The following is an 18,829-nucleotide window of genomic DNA, read 5'->3' on the forward strand; positions in this document are numbered from 1 at the left end:
CAGTATTCTGTTAGCTTCAGTGATTTGCCATATCTAAATAAAGAAAACACTTGCTTTTACTTATCAGCAGTTTTCTTAAACATCCTGGAACCATAATTTTATTTAACAAATGACTGAATATTAATCTTGTATATATGCTTTGCTAATTTTATGGCTACCATCTCTCTTTTTTTTTTTTCTGAGCTAAGAGACTGTCATAGCTAGATTTTCTGGTTTTAGACAAACTTAATTTATTTGCTACTTGATTATACAGTCTCATTTATAATGAGACTTGTTTACTCATGCTTATTTCTGTTGTTAGAAATAACTTACTTGAGTTTTCATATACGTGGACAAGCTGGCTGCAACTCAATGTTAATATTACTATTAAAATACAAATATTTTTACCCAAACAAGTAATCGATCTGTTCTCGTGAATTATGTTTAGGTTTGCAAATTTTGCGGATTTCAACCCAAGTGGTACATGTATAGCTTCTGCAGGTTCTAACCATACGGTGAAACTCTGGGATATTCGAATGAACAAGCTGCTACAGCACTACAGAGGTAAAAGCAACATTGTTTTTTTTTTTTTTTTTTTTAGAATGGGTCTCTTTACTACAAAATTCAATTTATTTTGGTTGTACTCGGGGAAGTAGAGAAACAGGTCATACTGAGTTTTTTTTGTAGGCCAGCAATGCTAAAAAATGCGTCATAAAATTAATCCTTATTATTTCTTTGCAATACTTTACTCAATTTTTAGAATAACATTAAACAAATAGATTGGAGCATCTCTTATATCCCCAGTGTTTTGTTTTGTCACTTAAACGGAATAGGTTGTTTTTTTGGCAAGTAGAAAAGAGCAAAATAATGAAGTGTGCATTTCCTATTGTATGTAGTTTTTGAATACTGTCTTCTGTAAATTAGTTCACAGAGCAGGGGTTAATTGTGTATCGTTCCATCCTTCTGGTAACTATCTCATCACCGCTTCTTCTGATGGTACTCTAAAGATTTTGGACCTCTTAGAAGGAAGACTTATTTACACGCTTCATGGACACAAGGTATTCACAATAAGCCTGTTAAAGTGGAGATCTTAATAGGTTATTCATTATCTTTTTAAAGGGAAAGTAACATTTATGAGGTCTTGTGTCTTGCAACTAGCAGATAAACTTCAGTGGACAGCAAAGTGTTGTGTTAATTTTCCTTGTAACAAGTGTGTAAAGCAACACATCAATTTCAGCAGCCACTGTGCAATCTGCCGCTATTGCATGCATGCTTAATGTTGAGTAATAGTTTGTGTTCTATATTAATAATTTATTTTGAAAATAGAGTTAATTATTTGGAATATAAGTCTTTTGTCTACTGAAAAACAGTGCTTCTAAGGGGGGAAGCTTATGGAAGAAATATTTTTGTGAAGAATGGCAGATGTTTTATTTCTTTCCTCCTTATGCAGAAGAAATCCTACTTGTTTTCAAGCACATTCTCCTGAGTTTTGTAATATATATCTGATATTTTTGTTACTTTATTTCTGCTTAAAATCTATGGAAAGTGCCCATATTTTCCTAGTATTGATTGTAGTAATCATAATGAAGTATCTTACAAAGATATGCAATGTTAATCCTTCAGTCAAGTTGCCTTGCAAAAATTTCACTAGCCAATTTGTTCCTTGTTCCTTTTGAAATTAAAAAAAAATATTTCTATTAGAAAGTTTTTTTTTTTTCTGTGCATTGAAATCATTGAAATGCCATGATTACAGTCATAGTATTTTATTCTACTATATATATATATATTTTTTTTTCTTCTTCTTCTTTCAGGGTCCTGTTCTTTTTGTGGCTTTTTCAAAAGGTGGTGAAAAATTTGCCTCAGGTGGAGCAGATGGCCAGGTTTGTGGTATTGTCTGTTGAAATGAAATGTCTTCTCAATGTTTGTTATGGTGGATAGGAGTTAATTACAGTATACTGATATTCTTTGCATTTTGTCTAATAGTGTGTTATCCTAAAGTTAAATTCAAGGTGGAAAATAGTTAAGATCAAGTTTTTAAATAATGTATTTACCACTTTTGATTGGATGTTATGAGGAGAGATACTAGGTACTTCTCTGTTATACTAATTATAGTAAGGAAATGGTTTGTAATAGAAATATTCCTAAGTGTTGCAATTCAGTGTCAAAAATAATTTTGTTGCAACTAGTATACACTAAGGTGTGCTGCTGAGAAAACTATGGGTAGAATTGGAGAAGAAAAAGAATCTTTTATTACTTTTGCTGATTTGTATTGGCAATAAAACAAAGTATTGGATTTTGTACAAAGAAAAGTTGTTTGAATCTTTAAAGCAAAAATGTTCTCTTTAATTAAACAGAAAACCATACAATTAATCTTCATCTGCTGTAATCTATCTCATAATTACAGTAATGCTATCAAGCCTGGAATCATCTTCATGAGGTCTTTACATTCTCCAAAAGGAAAGAATTTGTGTTGCCTAGCAACTAGTGTTTCACAGTTTGAAATTTTCTTTAATATTTGTTGTCATTTTTGTTTTTTCCTATTTATAAAAACTTAAGAGCTGAATGTAAACACAGGAAGCCATACTTTAGAAATGAGGATCTTTTGAAGTGACCATAAACCATGTTTATATTCCAGTAAAATGATTTCTCTTGAATTTAAAATGTTTCAGGTAGTAACAGAGATGGTCTTGGTAAATAGTAAATGAATCTCAACTAACAATTTCAGTGTAATTAAAAAGAAAAGCACCTGTTCCTGGTTTTCAGTTGATGCTTCAGGTAGCAGTCTTTCTTGAAGTGAGTTTAAAGCACTCAGAGGAAATAATTTAAAGATGCTTTGTATCATAAAGAGCTAGTAAGAAGCAGTGCCAAGACTTGCAACTATTGGAAAAGTGAAATTGCCAGCATACCTCTGATATTAATTTTGCAAGTCAAAGGGGAAAGAAAAAAAGTATATTCCTTGAGCCATTAGTGCAATCTTTTGTTTTCCATATTCAAGGTTTCATGTGAGATTTTTTTATGTTCCAAAAGAAAACTTGGTTCTTAGGAAATTCTGAATTGATGACCTTATTTTCATGAGTTCTGTCTTTGAGCTTTGTGAGGATTAGTATATTATACTGAACCTGAGAGGAAGTGAAAAGCATATAAAATTACATGAGAGCAGATTAATCTGTTAAGATTAATAGATTTGGACTCGATGATCTTGAGGTCTCTTCCAACCTAGAAATTCTGTGAAATTCTGTGATACAATGCTAGAGGAGTCTTACTATTAAGCCTAACACAACCTCCAAAATGCTGGCATACTCTGGGAATGCCTGTTTTACTGCAAGGTTCTCTGAATCCAGAGCCCACCAGGTGGTATGTGTATTCAGTGCAGTAGTGCCATTGCCTTTCTCCTGCTCTGACTCCATGCTGTAGAGCCAGTAGCATGTGTAAGATGACTTCTGTTTCTCAGCAGTTTGGTATGGCTTTAAGTAGTTAATGATGTGGTGGCTTTTTACAGGTATTACTATGGAAAACCAACTTTGATTCATTTGATTATAAAGAAGTTCTTAAACACCACATTAGAAGAATACATACTGATGACCCTCCTCATCTTCTTGATATTTACCCAAGGTCACCTCATCTCCATGATGAAAAGCTTCAGTCAGTTGAGGTGAGTGAAATAAGTACTCTAATATAGGAAAGCAGAACCTTTTGTAAATACTGTCTGTCTATCATTTCTAGTAAAATGTAGTCTGTGTATGCCTGAAAACTTCTTGTTATTGTGTATGGTATATTGGAAGCAAACATAGCTTATGAATTCATGTTAAGGTTAGTTGAAAATACAAAAAAACAAACAAACAAAAAAAAAAAACACATGTAGGTGATAATCTGGTTTCTGCTGAAGTACAATGTCAAACTATCACTAAAAATATCTGTATATTCAGTGAACTTTAGGATATTGCCAAAAACATCATCATATATACATTACATCATAGGTACAGCTAGCTTTTGCTTCATGACTGCCTACACTTTTATCTCTCTTTTGATGGAGGTGCCTCTATTGTCCAAGAGTTGTATCTAGTGTATAAATCCAGGAACTTTTAGTTTTCTGTCATTACTAATTGAGGTCTATAGAAATTCACCATTATCTGTTCTTTTTTTTTTTTTTTTTCGTCCTTTTTTCTTTTCTCCGTATAAAATGGTGCTTTGGAATTTATTTCCTTCTTATAATTTTAACACACTTAGACTTGAGGAAGCTGAGAGGTGCATCTGTGCATGTGCATGCATTTGGCTTTCTCTATGGAATGAGCCTGAGTATGAAGACAGTAGTACTACACACTTGCAGAAAGTGTATGTATGCAATTTGCATAGTACAAAGATTGAAAATACTTTGATAGAGGAGGTGAACCCCACTAGAATCAATCACTAGTATTCTCATGTATCTGGTTTGGTTATCAAGTTAGATGTAAAGCTTTCTGATTATGGTCAAAATAAGAGTAGGACAGTTGCATGTAATGACAGCTTGCTAAATAAACTTCTCTGCCGTACAATGCCATATTCATTGTAAGGTCAATGAATGAAGTTAAGTGTAATTCCCATTGGTAGCAGCCTTCAGTATAGATAGTCAATGCTAGAACAAACTAAGACACAGCATTTACCATCAGGTTTAAACCACCCTTCCTGCATCAGAGGTTTACTTCAAGATATGTTCAAATTGCACACACAACATATGTTAAACAATCAGCTTATAGTTCCAGGATTTAGTGGAGTTCTTTTCAAGTCAAATTTTCCAGACTTCTGCTCAGATGCTTAGCACAGGTATAAGTATTTGCTAAAGCTGTCTTCCATGTTTTTACTCTGGAGATCTAGTCCAATCTCCCTGCTCAAGTAGGGCTCCCTAGAGCATGTTACCCAGGATTGCACCCAAACAGCTTTTGAGTATCTCCAGGGAAGGAGACTCCACAATCTCTCTGGGCAACTTGTGCCAGTGCTCCGTCACCCTTCCAGTAAAGAAGTTTTTTTTCTCATGTTCAGGCAGAATTTCCTGTATTTCTGTTTGTGCCTGTTGCCTGTCATCCTATTAGTGGGCACCACTGAGAACGAAGTCTGTCCTCATCCTTTTGACACCCTCCCTTCAGAAACTTATACACATAGATCAGATCCTCACTGAGCTTTTTCTTCTCCAGGCTGAACATGTTCAGCTCTCTCAGCCCTTTGCCATATGAGACATACTCCAGTCCCATCACCATTTTAGCAGCCCTTTGCTGGACTCTCTCCAGGAGATCCATGTCTCTCTTGTACTTTGAAGCCTGGAACTGGACAGAATACACTACAGGTGAGGCCTCACAAGGGCTGAGGAGAGTGGGGAGCAATATCTTGACCTGCTGGCAATGCTCTTCCTAAGACAGCCCTGGATACCATTGGCCTTCTTGGCCACAAGGGCACATTGCTGCTGCTGATGAATGTCAAGAAATTTATAAGCTAGCTTTGACAGATTTTGTTTAATCTAATGTCTTCTTGGCTGTAACATTTGTAGCAGTTTGCAGACTTTTGGGTTAGCTGTACCTCGGTAGTGAAAGGGCTTGATGGCCTTGTCATTTGTCTTAGCAAAGGTTTATACTCTCCTGATCTTGTCACAGTTCTCTTCTGGACCAGTTTAAGGTTTTTAAGAATAAGGTTGCTGTTTTCAGTGTTCTATATACATCACGTTATCAGTGACGTAAATCACTGTAAGATACCATTATCTTACTTTCACATAAATGAAGTATATTATGTTCTTTTAGACAGAACAGTTACCGTTTCAACAAAACTAATGCTACTGTAATGTACTATACTGTTACTATTGTAAATTGAGCAATTTAATAAAAGTAATAAACATTAAAATCTCTTTTACAGCTTATTTTCAAAGTTAATATAATAATCCAATAGTTTAGAAAGCATTAAAGTGAAGTTATCGGGTTTTGTTCTCCATCTCTCTCTCTTTCTTTTTCTGCTCCTCCTGCCTGTACCGACAAAAACAAATTAAATTCTTTTGTTGTGGTGAAAAAGAATGGACCTTACCACCTGGGCAGAAACATAATTTATCAGGACAAAGCTAATATCAGATTACTACCAACACTAACATGCCTTAGTTGCTGTAGCTATGTTTGACATTTTTCAGTGTTCTGTCTTACTAAATATTGCCTCCTGTAACTGAAAAATGAAGCATTTCTAGAGCTGCTGTACTCTGGGGGAAGCAGGTGCCAGAATTGTCCATTTTTGCAGCTAGGACAAACACTTTTTTTTTCATTGTACCACCACCCTCATTGTTCTAGTTGCTCACCATGTTTCTAGGGTACAGGGGAGGGAGTAACAGAATCACAGACATGTCAACTTGGGGTAGATTCTGTAGGTTGTCTGTCTCGTTGCCAGTACAATAAGTCAGCCTCATCTTTGTGTAGTTAGGGAGCCCTGGGAAGGGATGGAGACCTCAGTCTCTGGGAGACCTGTTCCAGTACTGTGCAGCAACTGTAACAAAGCAGTTTTTCCTATTATCTGATCTGTGCCTCAGACAAAATGCAGAATTGCTTGTGTTATATTTGTTTTCTTGTTTTTCATGAGGAACAGGGGAAGATGATTGATCTTTACTAAACTGAAGTAACGGTATTTTTAAAGTCTTAGCAATATATCTTAAGTGTTACCGGCACACAGAGGAGACTTCAAATATGAGATACTTAGAAGAACAGATGACCTCTTAAGGTTTGCTACAAGCCACTACAAGTCATCTAGATGTTACGGTGTGTTAAAATGTATTGCCCTGAGTTATGCTGACCTGGTTAGGTTTAGTCACCTCTATAGCAAGAATGAAGATGGATAGCCTTATCCGAGGTAGCACAATACTAAAAATTCAACAGATGCAGAGAGAGAGAGAACTGAAGAGGAAAGTAATTTTGTAATTCTGTCCGCGCTTTTTGAATATATATATATATTTTTTAAACTGCTGGTGTTTCATGCCTCTCCAGGTTTCTTGCTACTTTCTGGTAGATGTTTCTTCTGCCTCTGCTTGCCTCAGTGTGGCAAGGGCCGTGCTATGTCAAAACCTGGTTTTGGGAAAGTGGTTAGTATGAAATGGAGCAGGCTTTGCTCAGATTTTTTTCAAATGGCTTCAGAAACTTTGACTGTTTTCACAAATCACCAATTGGGAAACGCTGCTCTGACCAAAACAGCTTGCACAAGAGCATGGAGAATTGTAGCAGCTGACTGGAATCACCTAGTATTTTGCCACTCAGAATAGTGACTAACATGTGGAGCTTGAGGGTATGTTCACCTTTTATCAGAACTCTTCCTTACTTACTCTTCAAAGTGATACACAGAGGCAATAATATTTATAAGTACCTTTTTTTTTCTTTCTTCTCTCGCTTTCTGCCAACTTTTTGAAGCACAGTTAACATTTACAAGAAATTCATTACTTGTATCTTCTCTTTAGACAGACAGTAGCCTGAATTTTAACACACAGTTTTTCATGTTCTTAGCTTATAAATCTTTACCGCTGTTCTCTACCTGCACTGCATCTGTGCAATTATTGATTATTCAAGGAAGTAGAAATTGATTCAACTGATGTTCTAGAATGTTTCATTTTTGTAAAGCTTGTAACCATTACAATTACTCAGATAATTTGGAAATGTAACTAAGTGACTTGTTCTCTGAAGGTGCCTACTATGGTCAATGGAGATGACTAGCTCAAATACAGCAGTGTGTCTAAATTTAAACTGAGATGAATCCCAGTCGTTGTCTACTTTTGAGATTAGGAGCTGTTGAGGGTATTTGAAAATATATGTTAAATCAGGAGGGCAGTTATAGTGCAACATACTAAAAGAAATGCATTCCACTTGCTGACAGTTATATTTATCAATCTCCTGTGTTTGTAGATAATGTTGTTTGTGTACTAGACACCTCTTCAAATTGGGTGAACAGCCTGAAAATCTACTGTTAACTTAGTTTCATATTAAATTTTTCAATGTAATTTCAGTTGTAAATATTTTCCTAGATGTATGAAATCCAAATTTACACTAGGTGGCAGTAGAAATAAAAATATATGGCAGTTGCTTGTTTGGCTTGAGGATTCCAGTCTAGGAAAACAATCAAACAAACGCCATTGAATCAAATTCAAAGCTAAATTTTTACAGTTAGCTACATCACTTTTCTAGGAAATGTTTTACATGAGATATTTAAAACTTCCTCTTTTAATTTTATTAATTATCTTTTTTTTTTTTTTTTTAATACAGCATCAGTGTCTTATGAAATTCATTCTAAAAATTTGAAGGGCTTTTTTATTGGCAATTATATTAAAATCAGCAGAGGAATATCTATAGAAGCATATTCATTTAATTGAAACACATGGCTAAGAATTAATGTACTTAGTTGAGCCTGCTTCTTTTGCTCCTCCCGTAGGTCTTTGCTGTCCTAAGCACTGATCCTAATTCCTGTCTCTCTCTCTCTCTCTCTCTTTTTTTTTTTTTTTTTTTTTTTTTTTTTTTTAAGAAGTGTGTTTTGGTTTTGCTCTGCTTCAGTCTTCAGAAATCTCTTATTTTTTTACATGAAAGGTTCTGCATATGAATCTTACCTTCAAAAATGTTTTCCTGTACTGTGGATCAAAAAGTGGTAAATGCATCATCATATTGGAAGAAGATAATGAAAGTAATTATCTGTTAAACTAATACATAAGTGAAGTTTTGGAATTGTGGCTCTGAAGATATTTAATAGAAACCGGTTCTCTCTACCTTGTTCTTTAGTGTTCTGGATTTCCCCTCGTGTTTTTAAAGTTAAATGTTTCCAAATATGCTGTGATTATTGGACAGCTAATCACATCACTTTCTCAAGAACTGTGTCCAGTCATTTGAAACTTTTAATGTTAAGCTTTGCTCCATTACCTCGTTAATTTTAAATTTGATATTAAACATGTTTTACAGGAAGAAAGGTTTTGCTGCAGCCTTCATAGGTTTTGTGCCTTTTTTCATACATGTACACTTTGCTATTCCTGACGTGTTGCTTAACAGGCTGATATATATTTAGCTCTCTTAATATAACTTCTGATAGTTCCTGCTCTCCTAGTCAGTGTCTGCAATTCATATCTCTGTCCCCTTATCTCAGATAAAGTCATAAGCAGAACTGTATGCAGAAGAGACTTTCATTCCAGCTCTAGGATGTGATACTTCCACTTAAAGAGTGTGTTTCCTTAACTTAATCATACAATGTATTTTTGTAGCAAACACATATCAGGAAAAGCATTTAATTGGTTCTGCAATAGCCTTGATGTATGGAACAAGGAAATAGCTCAAAGTAGATGTTTAAATAGCTGTTAATAATAATCATACAGTAGCTCCTCTGCATTAGAATATTGATATGGGGTAGGCACTACTGTGCTTGTTCTGCAGAGTCCTGCAGGTACATTGCCCTCTCTTCAGTGACCAAATAATACATCAGAAAAAAAAGGTTGGGCTCAGCTACCAATAGTATGATTGACACTCAGATCATGAATATTTACTATAGCACTGGCTGAAAATCAGACACAAATGACCCTAGTTATGCTGGACACTGAACTGAAGATTTAAGCTCTTAAGGACAGTATTTTTGTTGTCCATTTGATCTAAATAGACAGAGTGCAGCAATGAGCTTGCGGGGAGTGAAACTGGACAGTCATGTTTTTGTAGAGGGGAAACTAAAGCAGTCCAGATAAAATGGTACAGCTTTCAGATAAATGGAAAACAATTACTAGACCATGTTACCTGACTGATTTTTCTTTTTCCCTTTCTTTCTTCCAAGAACATTTGGGAAAAAAAAAAAAAAAAAAAAGTATGAACTAGCACTTGATGCTATTGTCTAGAAATTAAGGAAGAATTTTAAGTTACCAGCTGTGATGGTCCTGGAGCAGGATTGACTGTCCTTACTGCCTCTGGTTAGCTCATTCTCAATTGATCCAATTGTAACTGAATTAAAAGACAGAATACCTACCAAAAAAAAAAAAAAAAAAAAGCTCTTGATTGTAGAATGGCTTGTCAAGACTGAATCCAAGAAAGAGCTAAGCAGTGCTAGTCAGCTAAGTGAGCTACATTAAAAGCAAAGTTAAGATGTCCCATTAATTAAGTCTTGGCATCCATCTCTGATTTACTAGTGCTGCAGAGGGTCATTTTCCACTTGATTGGCCAGGTAACATCTGTATTTAACCATCTCTGCTTTCTAGGTTGCTAGTAAATTTTGTGATCACCCTTTCCCTACTTCCCCTTTGCTGAGGAAGATCTTACTGTTGTGAACTTTCCTTCTATTGTTTGCTTCTTGTAACCTGAATTTATATATAAAAGTTGTGACAATCCAAACCAAACGTAATGAGAAGGCTTCAGGTAGTAGTAGGAAGATGCCGTTGCCTGCTTTCATTGGCTACTAATTCAACTTTTAACATCTCATTTTAGCTATTTACTTAACTAATGGATCTCTGACCTAAATGTCTATACATCAGTGTACCTAGATGACAGAACTCTAGCATCAAGTACTTTTGCTTCAGGAAATTCAACTGAAGCTGTTACTGAGTGAGCACCTCTGGTTTAACCAGAATTCTGACTGTCTTCAGGTGAGATGGTGGGCCCTTCTTGAAAAGTCAAAGCACAGCAATCCTTTTATCTAATGAACCTCCTGTTTTGGTGTAGGGTTTGTTTGTTTGTTTAAATCCATTTTAAAGTAAAATGGCTAGAATTAATGCCATCCTTGATAAAGCTGCTGAGTTGGAAAAGAGTGTGTTCATTTCTCTTTATTACACCAGACTCCTTGGTGATTTAAATATTGTCTAATCTTTCTTTGAAATTAGTCAGTGCCCTTTATTTCAGCCTTTACAAGCTAGACAAGCTTCCTCCTTTTACATAATCAGCTCAAATAGCCAAACATTTTGGGCTGTAAATCTCCATAACTGGCTGTGCTTGGCACAAAGCAAGATTTCTGGCAAATGAAATATTTGGCTTTTGTGCTTCCCTAAAATTCCTGTGTGGGTTCTCATTTTTCCAAGTTAAAAAAAAAAAAAACAAAAAAAAAACCTTATCCAGGGCAGGTGGGAGTATCCCATATTGGTATGATGCAGGTTTTTAGCCACATACCATTGAACTAGGAGGTTCTTTGAATCATGATATCATGAAGCTAGGTGGTCAGATCATGAATGTTGTACATATGCTATCAATGTGCATGGTGGAAGTCTCTGTTTTGGTGAAGTTGCAAAGATCTGAAATAGATCTTGAGCCTCTGTATGGTTTACCTGAAGTGAAATAGGAGGAAATTGGTGTGAACCGAAGACAAACTAGAGCAGACAGTATGAGTGCTGCAAACATGTCACAGCTAGAGCTTGCTATAGTTTCTTTATTTGTAGTTACAGAATACATAAACTAGCTCCATTTTAAACTAACATTTTTATTTCATTTTTACTGATTTATGATAAACTAAATTTCTTAATATTTAGGGTAAGAATCTTTGAGTTAGGTTTGGGTGACAGATATTTGTAAAGTATAAATGACACCTCTTATAAACATGTATCTGTATTCTCTTTCTGAGAATACATATGATTGCATTTTAGATTATTGTGAGGGTAGCATCCTTCCTTTATTTTTAAAGCCTGTTTTTAGCTTTTAGTGATGTCGCAGTGAAGCAAGTAAGCCTTTTAATTTCAGTCTTATTTCCCTTCTTGTACTGGTGCTGAAATAATGAGGATTGTAATTAATTTTCAACAGGTCAACCCTACCTTTGATGTGACTGACACACAAACTCCTGACCCACCTGTTGTAGAGATTACTTCTTCTCTAGCCTTCGGTACTCTGGTAAGGTGCCTTTTGAGAAAGAAGGAGTGTGAAGAAAGCTTAGCTAGTTTGGCTTACACTAAACTTGTTAATGACAATTTTTTTCTTTTTTTTGGTCTGCATGAATAAGATAGTTTTTAAAAAGTTGTCAATTGTTCATAGCTTAGTATTCTGCCTTCTCAGTTTAAACTTTCTTCCACAGTTCCCAAGGCTAACCAGAAGATGGTGTAATAGCGAAACTTTCACATTATACTATTAATTTTACTTACGTATTTAAGTAGAAATCCTAATTATATACTCATATTAACTATACCTAGGTATTACAATTAAAGTCTGTTGCTTTTTCCTCATACACTTTCAGTAACTGTCCTTAGCTGCAAATAATGGAAAATCCAAAGCGTAGCTGCCTCACTGATAAAATTCCAGAATTGATTTTTTATTTATTTTTTTTTTTTTTGCCTTTTAAGGCATCTAGTAGCTCTCCAGGGAGGGGAAAAAAAAAAAAAAAAAAAAAAAAAAAGTAACACATTTTAGGAAAGAATCATAGGATTAGTTCCTTCGAGTGTTAGCTTTTTTATATGGCATTGGTATGGCATGTGGGAGGAAAGGAAGGCAATGTTTTAACTGTAGTTTTGTAGGAGGAAAAATATGCTCTCCTAGTATGAAGTCCTAAAAGATGTACTGTTCTAGAATTAGGTTAAACTGGGAATTTCTCTTTTAGCTCGAAATCCCTTCATGTGAAGACATGATTTGTATCTTGAACAATTTTAATTACCATAACAAGAATTTGTGTGGCTGAAGGGTTAATACATATGAATGGACAGCAGGTGTGGTTTCTGCTGTTCTGTTTTGTCATGAATGCTTTACAAAAGGGCATGTCATGAGGGTAGCTTATAAAAATGCTTTGACATCATTTAATGAAAATCATAAAAAAGGTTGACATCTAAAAGAAATCTTTTCTTCAAAAACAAATAAGCATAAAGTAATTTTATTTGAGAGATGATAGTTTCATATATTTTAAAGTTCAGCAGTTGTTGTGTTATGCTTTCATAATATGGATATTTAAGATAATTTCTGTCAAAAGTAATTTGCAGACTTAAAGATGTCTCTTTAGAAGGCTCAACGGTGAACATTCTAGTGGAAATAATTTATTGACTATCGCTTTAGAATATGTTATGTTCATTACTTCGTGGTCTTAATGCTGATCATAGAATCCAAATGAATGGTTACATTAATTCTTTGTTACATATCTATACATCTTCCATTCATCTAATCTTTTTCCTTAGTTCTTTTAATAGGGCAGCATTTTTTTAATTTTATGCCCAGAACTAATTCTAGGAATAAGTTGACCTTTTACTGACAGCATTCTCTTGATTTCAGTCTAGATGGCTTTACAGTCGTCTTTACTACAAAAATATTGCTGTCTTTTGATTCCTTTTGACTGTGTCAGTAATCACTACATTTTTTTTCATTATCTTGATCTCCTATTCAGCATTGGCTCTCACTTTTCTGCATCTCAACACTCAATCTGCATCTTTTTTCCATCTGTTGCCATTTCTGTGTCCTTGCAACTCAGACTACAGCTGTAAGGACAACAGCTCTGTCCAATACACCATCATTGACACAACTCCAGAAACTATTTCCATATTTTCTCTTCATTTAGCTTCCTTCCCCAACACAGTAAGAAACACTACCCAACTTTGGCAACCTTATCTGTGCCTCTCTGCTTTATTCATTCTCTCATTTCTAGTGTTGTTATCCTGTCCAGTGTCTGCCTTACTGGCTTCTATTCTGGAATGATGGCCTGTTTAATTGGGTCAGCCATCCAGTCTCATCATATCTTGTTTCCAAAGGATTCTACATCTCTGTGATTTGGACCTTTTCATCTGAAGCTGGCTCAATTGCCCTAATATGTAGAGGTCCTTCCTAGGAGGCTTCACATTTTATTCCTGCAAATCAAAGGGGGAAGGGCAGATGCTGGGTTTCTTATTGTCCCAGCTTCACTGCCAGCTGTCCGCTTAATACTGTTTGTCCTCACTTGAATGGTACTGTGCTTGTATATTATTTGTGTATTAGCAGATATCGTCAGCCTCTAGTGTAGCTCATCGTCTTCCCTCATGTCTTACACCTGTAACATCATTCCAAACCCCCAGGTTGCTCTTCTCCTACCAGTTATCAAAGATAATACAACTGTATATTTTTCCTGTAAGCTTTACAAGACTCATCTTGAATCTACTTGTGGTTTTTCAGTCCTATCTTTACTTTCCAGAGCCTTGCTCTTCAGATAGCTAAAAAATGTTTGATTAGGTTGCCAGATTCTTTTTTAAAAAAGAGCCATGTATACCTACATTATTCTTTTTCAAGTGTTTTTATTTAGCTTAAGTAATTCTTCTGCCCTTCTGATATGTTTAGAGAGAAAAATACACTTTGCACTTACGTATCCTTAAGGATTCTCGTTCAGTGTCATTAGCATCAAGCATGTAATATGGCAGGGACCTAAGGAGAACTTACGAGACTCTTTGACAAGTCACTGGATGGCAGTAGCTAATCAACAGATATACTTAACTTCTTTTTTACAGAAGACAAGATATACAGACTCTGTTGGATTGCTGTCTCAAGACAGGCTTCTCTGGGACAAATAAAAAGTTTATGTAGGATCTGTGATGAATTTCCTAAAACTCCCTGAAAGATCTTCAGGGAGAGTGGAAGTCTGTACCAAACCTTGTAAGGTTTTGTTGAATGATTATCAGAAGAACTAACAGTAAGTGGGCAAACTCCCATAGATGTCAAGCTACTTCAGGAAATAGGAGAAAGACCACTTTATCTGTTTTTTCTCTTGTGCTCTCCCTTTTGACAATCTCTTCTTCACTCTGTTGGAACTTTGTCCCTTCATACTGGTCACAGGAAACATGCTATTACTGCCCATTAAGATGACTTGCAACAAAGCAAAGGATTATTCATTTTTTCTCCCTTCTGTATAGATTTATAAATAAAATTAATGGAGCAGTATAGATTACTCCAGACATTGCTTCCAATTTAATCTCCCCTCCCTCTTAAAGCAGGGCCAAGCTGGATCCTAAGGGCCTCATCCAGTTCATTTGTGAACATGTATAAAGATGGAGATTATGCCACCCATCTAGGCAGCTTACTCTGGTGTTTGAATGGTGTTTCATAATGTCTAGTTAGAATTTCCCATGTCCCAATTTGTTGCCTCTAATTCTATCACAGTAGTTCTCTAATAAGTGTCTGACTCAGACTTCTCCATTATCTGCCTGCTAGATATTTGAGATGGCAGTAAGATCTCCTGTCCTACCTTCCATGAGGCTGAACAAACCTTGTTTTCAGCCTCTCCTTGCATATCATGTGTTTCAGCACCCACACCATCTTGCTCGCTCTCATCTAGACTTGTTTCAGGATGTCAGTGTCTGTCTTGTATTGAGAAGCCCCAAACTGCATACAACTCCAGATAGTTAAGGCAAAGCTAAGTACTATTGTCATTTATTCTTTACAGCAATCTGCACAGACAAAACTTTAAAAACAAATATTTTAAAATTTGATACTCCTTATTGTTGTGAATTTAAAATATATTTTCTTAATTTATTTAGACTTTGAGATTTATCTGTATGAGGAAATACTGGTATTATGTTTTCCTGTCACTCTTTCTCTTCTCCTCAAGGAATATTTAATGTCCTCAGACATAATTTATTGTTTTATCAAAGCCAACAATTCCAAATAACTTCCATACTTGAAAATGCCTACTCACATGTTTTTGTTTTCCAAATTTACTTTAATTTTCTTGCACTGAAAACTAAGCCAAGATATACAGAAATAATTTTATTGTAGGGGTTTTGCTGGAAAACAATCAAATAATTAAACTTTAAATACTGTATCTTTTCAGCATTTGTTTTAACTTATAAGTTGTAAAGGCAGTTCTTCTTGAACACTGTTTTTGTCTAAGATCCAAACTAATGCAACTTCTTTTGTGAACTTAGTGAAGGGAACATGATCATTGTATCAGTGGAAAAACTTAAGTGTAATCATCGGTACAGAGCTGTTTTCTTTTGAACCAGAATTTCTTAATATCTTTGTAATTATGTCAGTATATTGATATTTTCAGGAAAATAGTTTTGAATTTGATGATTCATTTATTCAGGTCTCCCGTGTGTTACTGAAATGAGTATAAAAACACAGAATATGCTTAACTAACTGGTATTTTCGTAATGCCTTGACTTTTCCATTGGTAGGAGTCTTCATCTGTTGCAGTTGTTAGAAATGAGGTCTGTGCTAGCCTTTTAAACTGTGAAAATGTTCACTGAATGGGGGGGGTCAAGATTTTGGGGCAGCTGTGTGGGTCTTTTTTTTATTCCTATCTCACCGAAAACCCTGAAAACATTACTTTGGAACTATTTTCCTCTGATCTGTTTTGTCCTCTGATCTTGTAGTTTTGAGGGAGGGAGGTTGGCAAAAAAAAAGTCTGTAAGTCAATACATCGATAACCTCCAGTCCCTGATAAGCTGTTGGGAACAAGGGAAAGTTGATGATGTCTCAGTAGTTTTTACTGACAGCAGCAGGAAATCACTGTAGAGGCTCTCTAATGTTCCATCCCTTGACCTTGCTCATGTAAACAGGATTTGGAGGAAGCAAAGCAATGTGCTGTAATCTGGAAGTCAGAAAGTCTGCACTGGCTGTGAGATGTTTGCTGTTCTTTCTCTTCCAGTGCTAGTTAACACAAAGTAAGACATACTTATTATTCTTTTTCAGTATGGTTTCTACAAAGTTAAGAGTATGGGTTCATTGTTGGAAGAGGAAAGATAACGACTGTTTACGGTAACAGGACATACTATGTTTTAAAATAGATAGTGACCTAATGAATTCCTTCTCCCCCAAAACCTGTTAAATATTTTAAAGAAAATAAGATCATGTGAATTTTTTATTCCTCGAGGTAAGACATTGTTAATAAATCTGTATTGCATTTGTGTTAAATCTCTTAATGCAAATGTTAGAAGCATCTGTATTCTCATTTACCGTATGCACATAAATTCCTCAGTATGTATTTCAGGGTGTATATATTTTTGACACAATTTTTACTGCCTTTATTTGTAGTACAACCAAGAAATAAACAACCCCATGTAAGTAGTAAAGTGTGGCAGCGATTACAAATTCAAAACTTGCATCTAGTTCTTCCATCTCTGTGTACATTAAAACTTACACAACTCTTCTTCTCATGGGAACTTATTTTGAAAAGATCATCTGGGAATATTGTCTCTTCCTTAACCCAACTCTAGAATTCTATAGAAGAGCATGACACAAGAATTTTATCTTAAAAGTTAAAAACTGCATATTTTACTTACCAAGCAACTTCAAATATATTATGATCTGCATTCTCTTCCTGGCTTCAGATGTACTTGGAAATAAACATCAACCCTCTTCGCTGCGGTTAAGGGAAGGGGAAAAGGAAGAAAGGGAAAAAAAATAGAACTTTACAGCTATATCACCTCCTCTGGGCCCCGAATCCAATGTGGAAGGGAACATCCAGTGGAGCAGAATTTTTGTGGCACTTCCCTGTGCCCAGCAGTTGTTAAAGTTTGTCTGAAATCACAACAGTTTTCCACAGTTCATGCATCTCGTGTTTTCTTGGGACCTTCAACATTCATCTTTTCACTTAAACTTAGATTATTGCATGACATTTGTATGCTTGTCTCTACCAAAGGAAAGTTGTGTCACTGCCCTTTTAATAAGAAGACTGGAATCCTTGTCCTGTAAGAAGAGACAAAAGAAAAGCCCTGCTTGTGTTCCTTGCCCAAAACTCTAGACTACATCAGAGTTTAGCACTGAGGAGTGATGCCAGCAGTAGAAGGGCTTTGATCAAAATCCACACTGACCTCTCCCATCAGTCTTTCTCCCATCTGCTTTACCTTCCTCTGTTCTAGACAGAGCCTTAGCACCACTGCAAAGTGCAAAATTAACATTCACACCACATAATAGAAAACTAATTTAAAAATAACAAAGGCTACTCCCCGAATAAGTATAGGTTTATCTTTTTACGTTTTTACTTTATATTTTTATATTTCTATTCTTGTGTTTTCCAGCAAATGTGGTTTGAACAAACTGGAAACTCCATGATCCAGACTCCAAATCATAAACACAGAATAAAATTATGGGTTAATGTGAAAAGATCCTGCTTCTGCAAAGTTGTGAACTAAAATTGCAGCTTTTTTGTGAGCATACTAAAAACTTTCAAAATCTTTGACTCTCTGATGTCTTATGAAAGCATAAACCAGAAGAATAAATGTCATAAATAGAGGGACTCAGAAGTGTTCATTGTGACAGAATAAAAAGTAAGAGTTTGTAAACTCTGCTCTTGTGTCTCTGAAAATGTTTCTCTCTGTTCAGCATTGCTCTTGCAGAAGCAATAGTTAGTGTCCTCAGGGCTTAGAGCACAGACCTTTCTTTTCTTTGTGTGCTCTACAGGTACAGTGCTTGGGGCTGGGGGCAGAAGATACATGTAAGTTGCCTTCTGCTCCACCCCGGCTCTTCAGCTAAGCATGTTCAGCTGCTCCAGGAAAGGAAAGTCTCACATCTCTCCAAAAGGAATGTTGTTCCCCTAATCCATGGGGAAGCCATGAGGCAGTAGTAACAGCCTGGTCTGTTGCCCAGCACGGGGTCTTTCAAAGAAAGCAGGGTATATACAAACAAAACAGCTAATCTTCTGTCCTAAGTGCCAAAAGGATGAAACATTTGACATATTGAACAGTGAAACTCTAAACTTTTAAATATCTTTATACAGGTGCAGGCATGTTTAAAAAGATTGGTGTACTTAATCTTAAAAGAGTTATGCTTTGATAATACAAGCATCAAATAACAAAGATCGGGATACATAAAGGTGAACTCAATATTTGTAATAAAAAAAGAATATGATCCAAATGACCCTTGCACTTTGCAGTGATGATATTCTACCACAGCATGTAACTGCAGGTTTACAAGGAAAGAACAGGAAATGTGTTGTGCTGCTACTTAATTAGGTAATAATACATGTCATGATGTTCACTAATAGGCTT

General features: G+C 35.6%; 1 protein-coding gene across 1 annotated transcript in view; it reads left to right on the forward strand.

The window, feature by feature from the left end:
- The window catches only part of POC1B (POC1 centriolar protein B), a 49,457-nt gene that overhangs the window by 11,204 nt on the left and 19,424 nt on the right, over positions 1 to 18,829 (forward strand). Inside the window, exons 6-10 of the mRNA XM_032195676.1 lie at positions 428 to 543; positions 904 to 1,037; positions 1,791 to 1,859; positions 3,479 to 3,631; positions 11,706 to 11,792. Coding sequence (XP_032051567.1) covers positions 428 to 543; positions 904 to 1,037; positions 1,791 to 1,859; positions 3,479 to 3,631; positions 11,706 to 11,792 — 559 coding nt within the window. The remainder of the gene's footprint in view (positions 1 to 427; positions 544 to 903; positions 1,038 to 1,790; positions 1,860 to 3,478; positions 3,632 to 11,705; positions 11,793 to 18,829) is intronic.

Source organism: Aythya fuligula, chromosome 1 (genome assembly GCF_009819795.1).
Source record: "Aythya fuligula isolate bAytFul2 chromosome 1, bAytFul2.pri, whole genome shotgun sequence".
In the NCBI taxonomy this organism is placed as follows: domain Eukaryota; kingdom Metazoa; phylum Chordata; class Aves; order Anseriformes; family Anatidae; genus Aythya; species Aythya fuligula.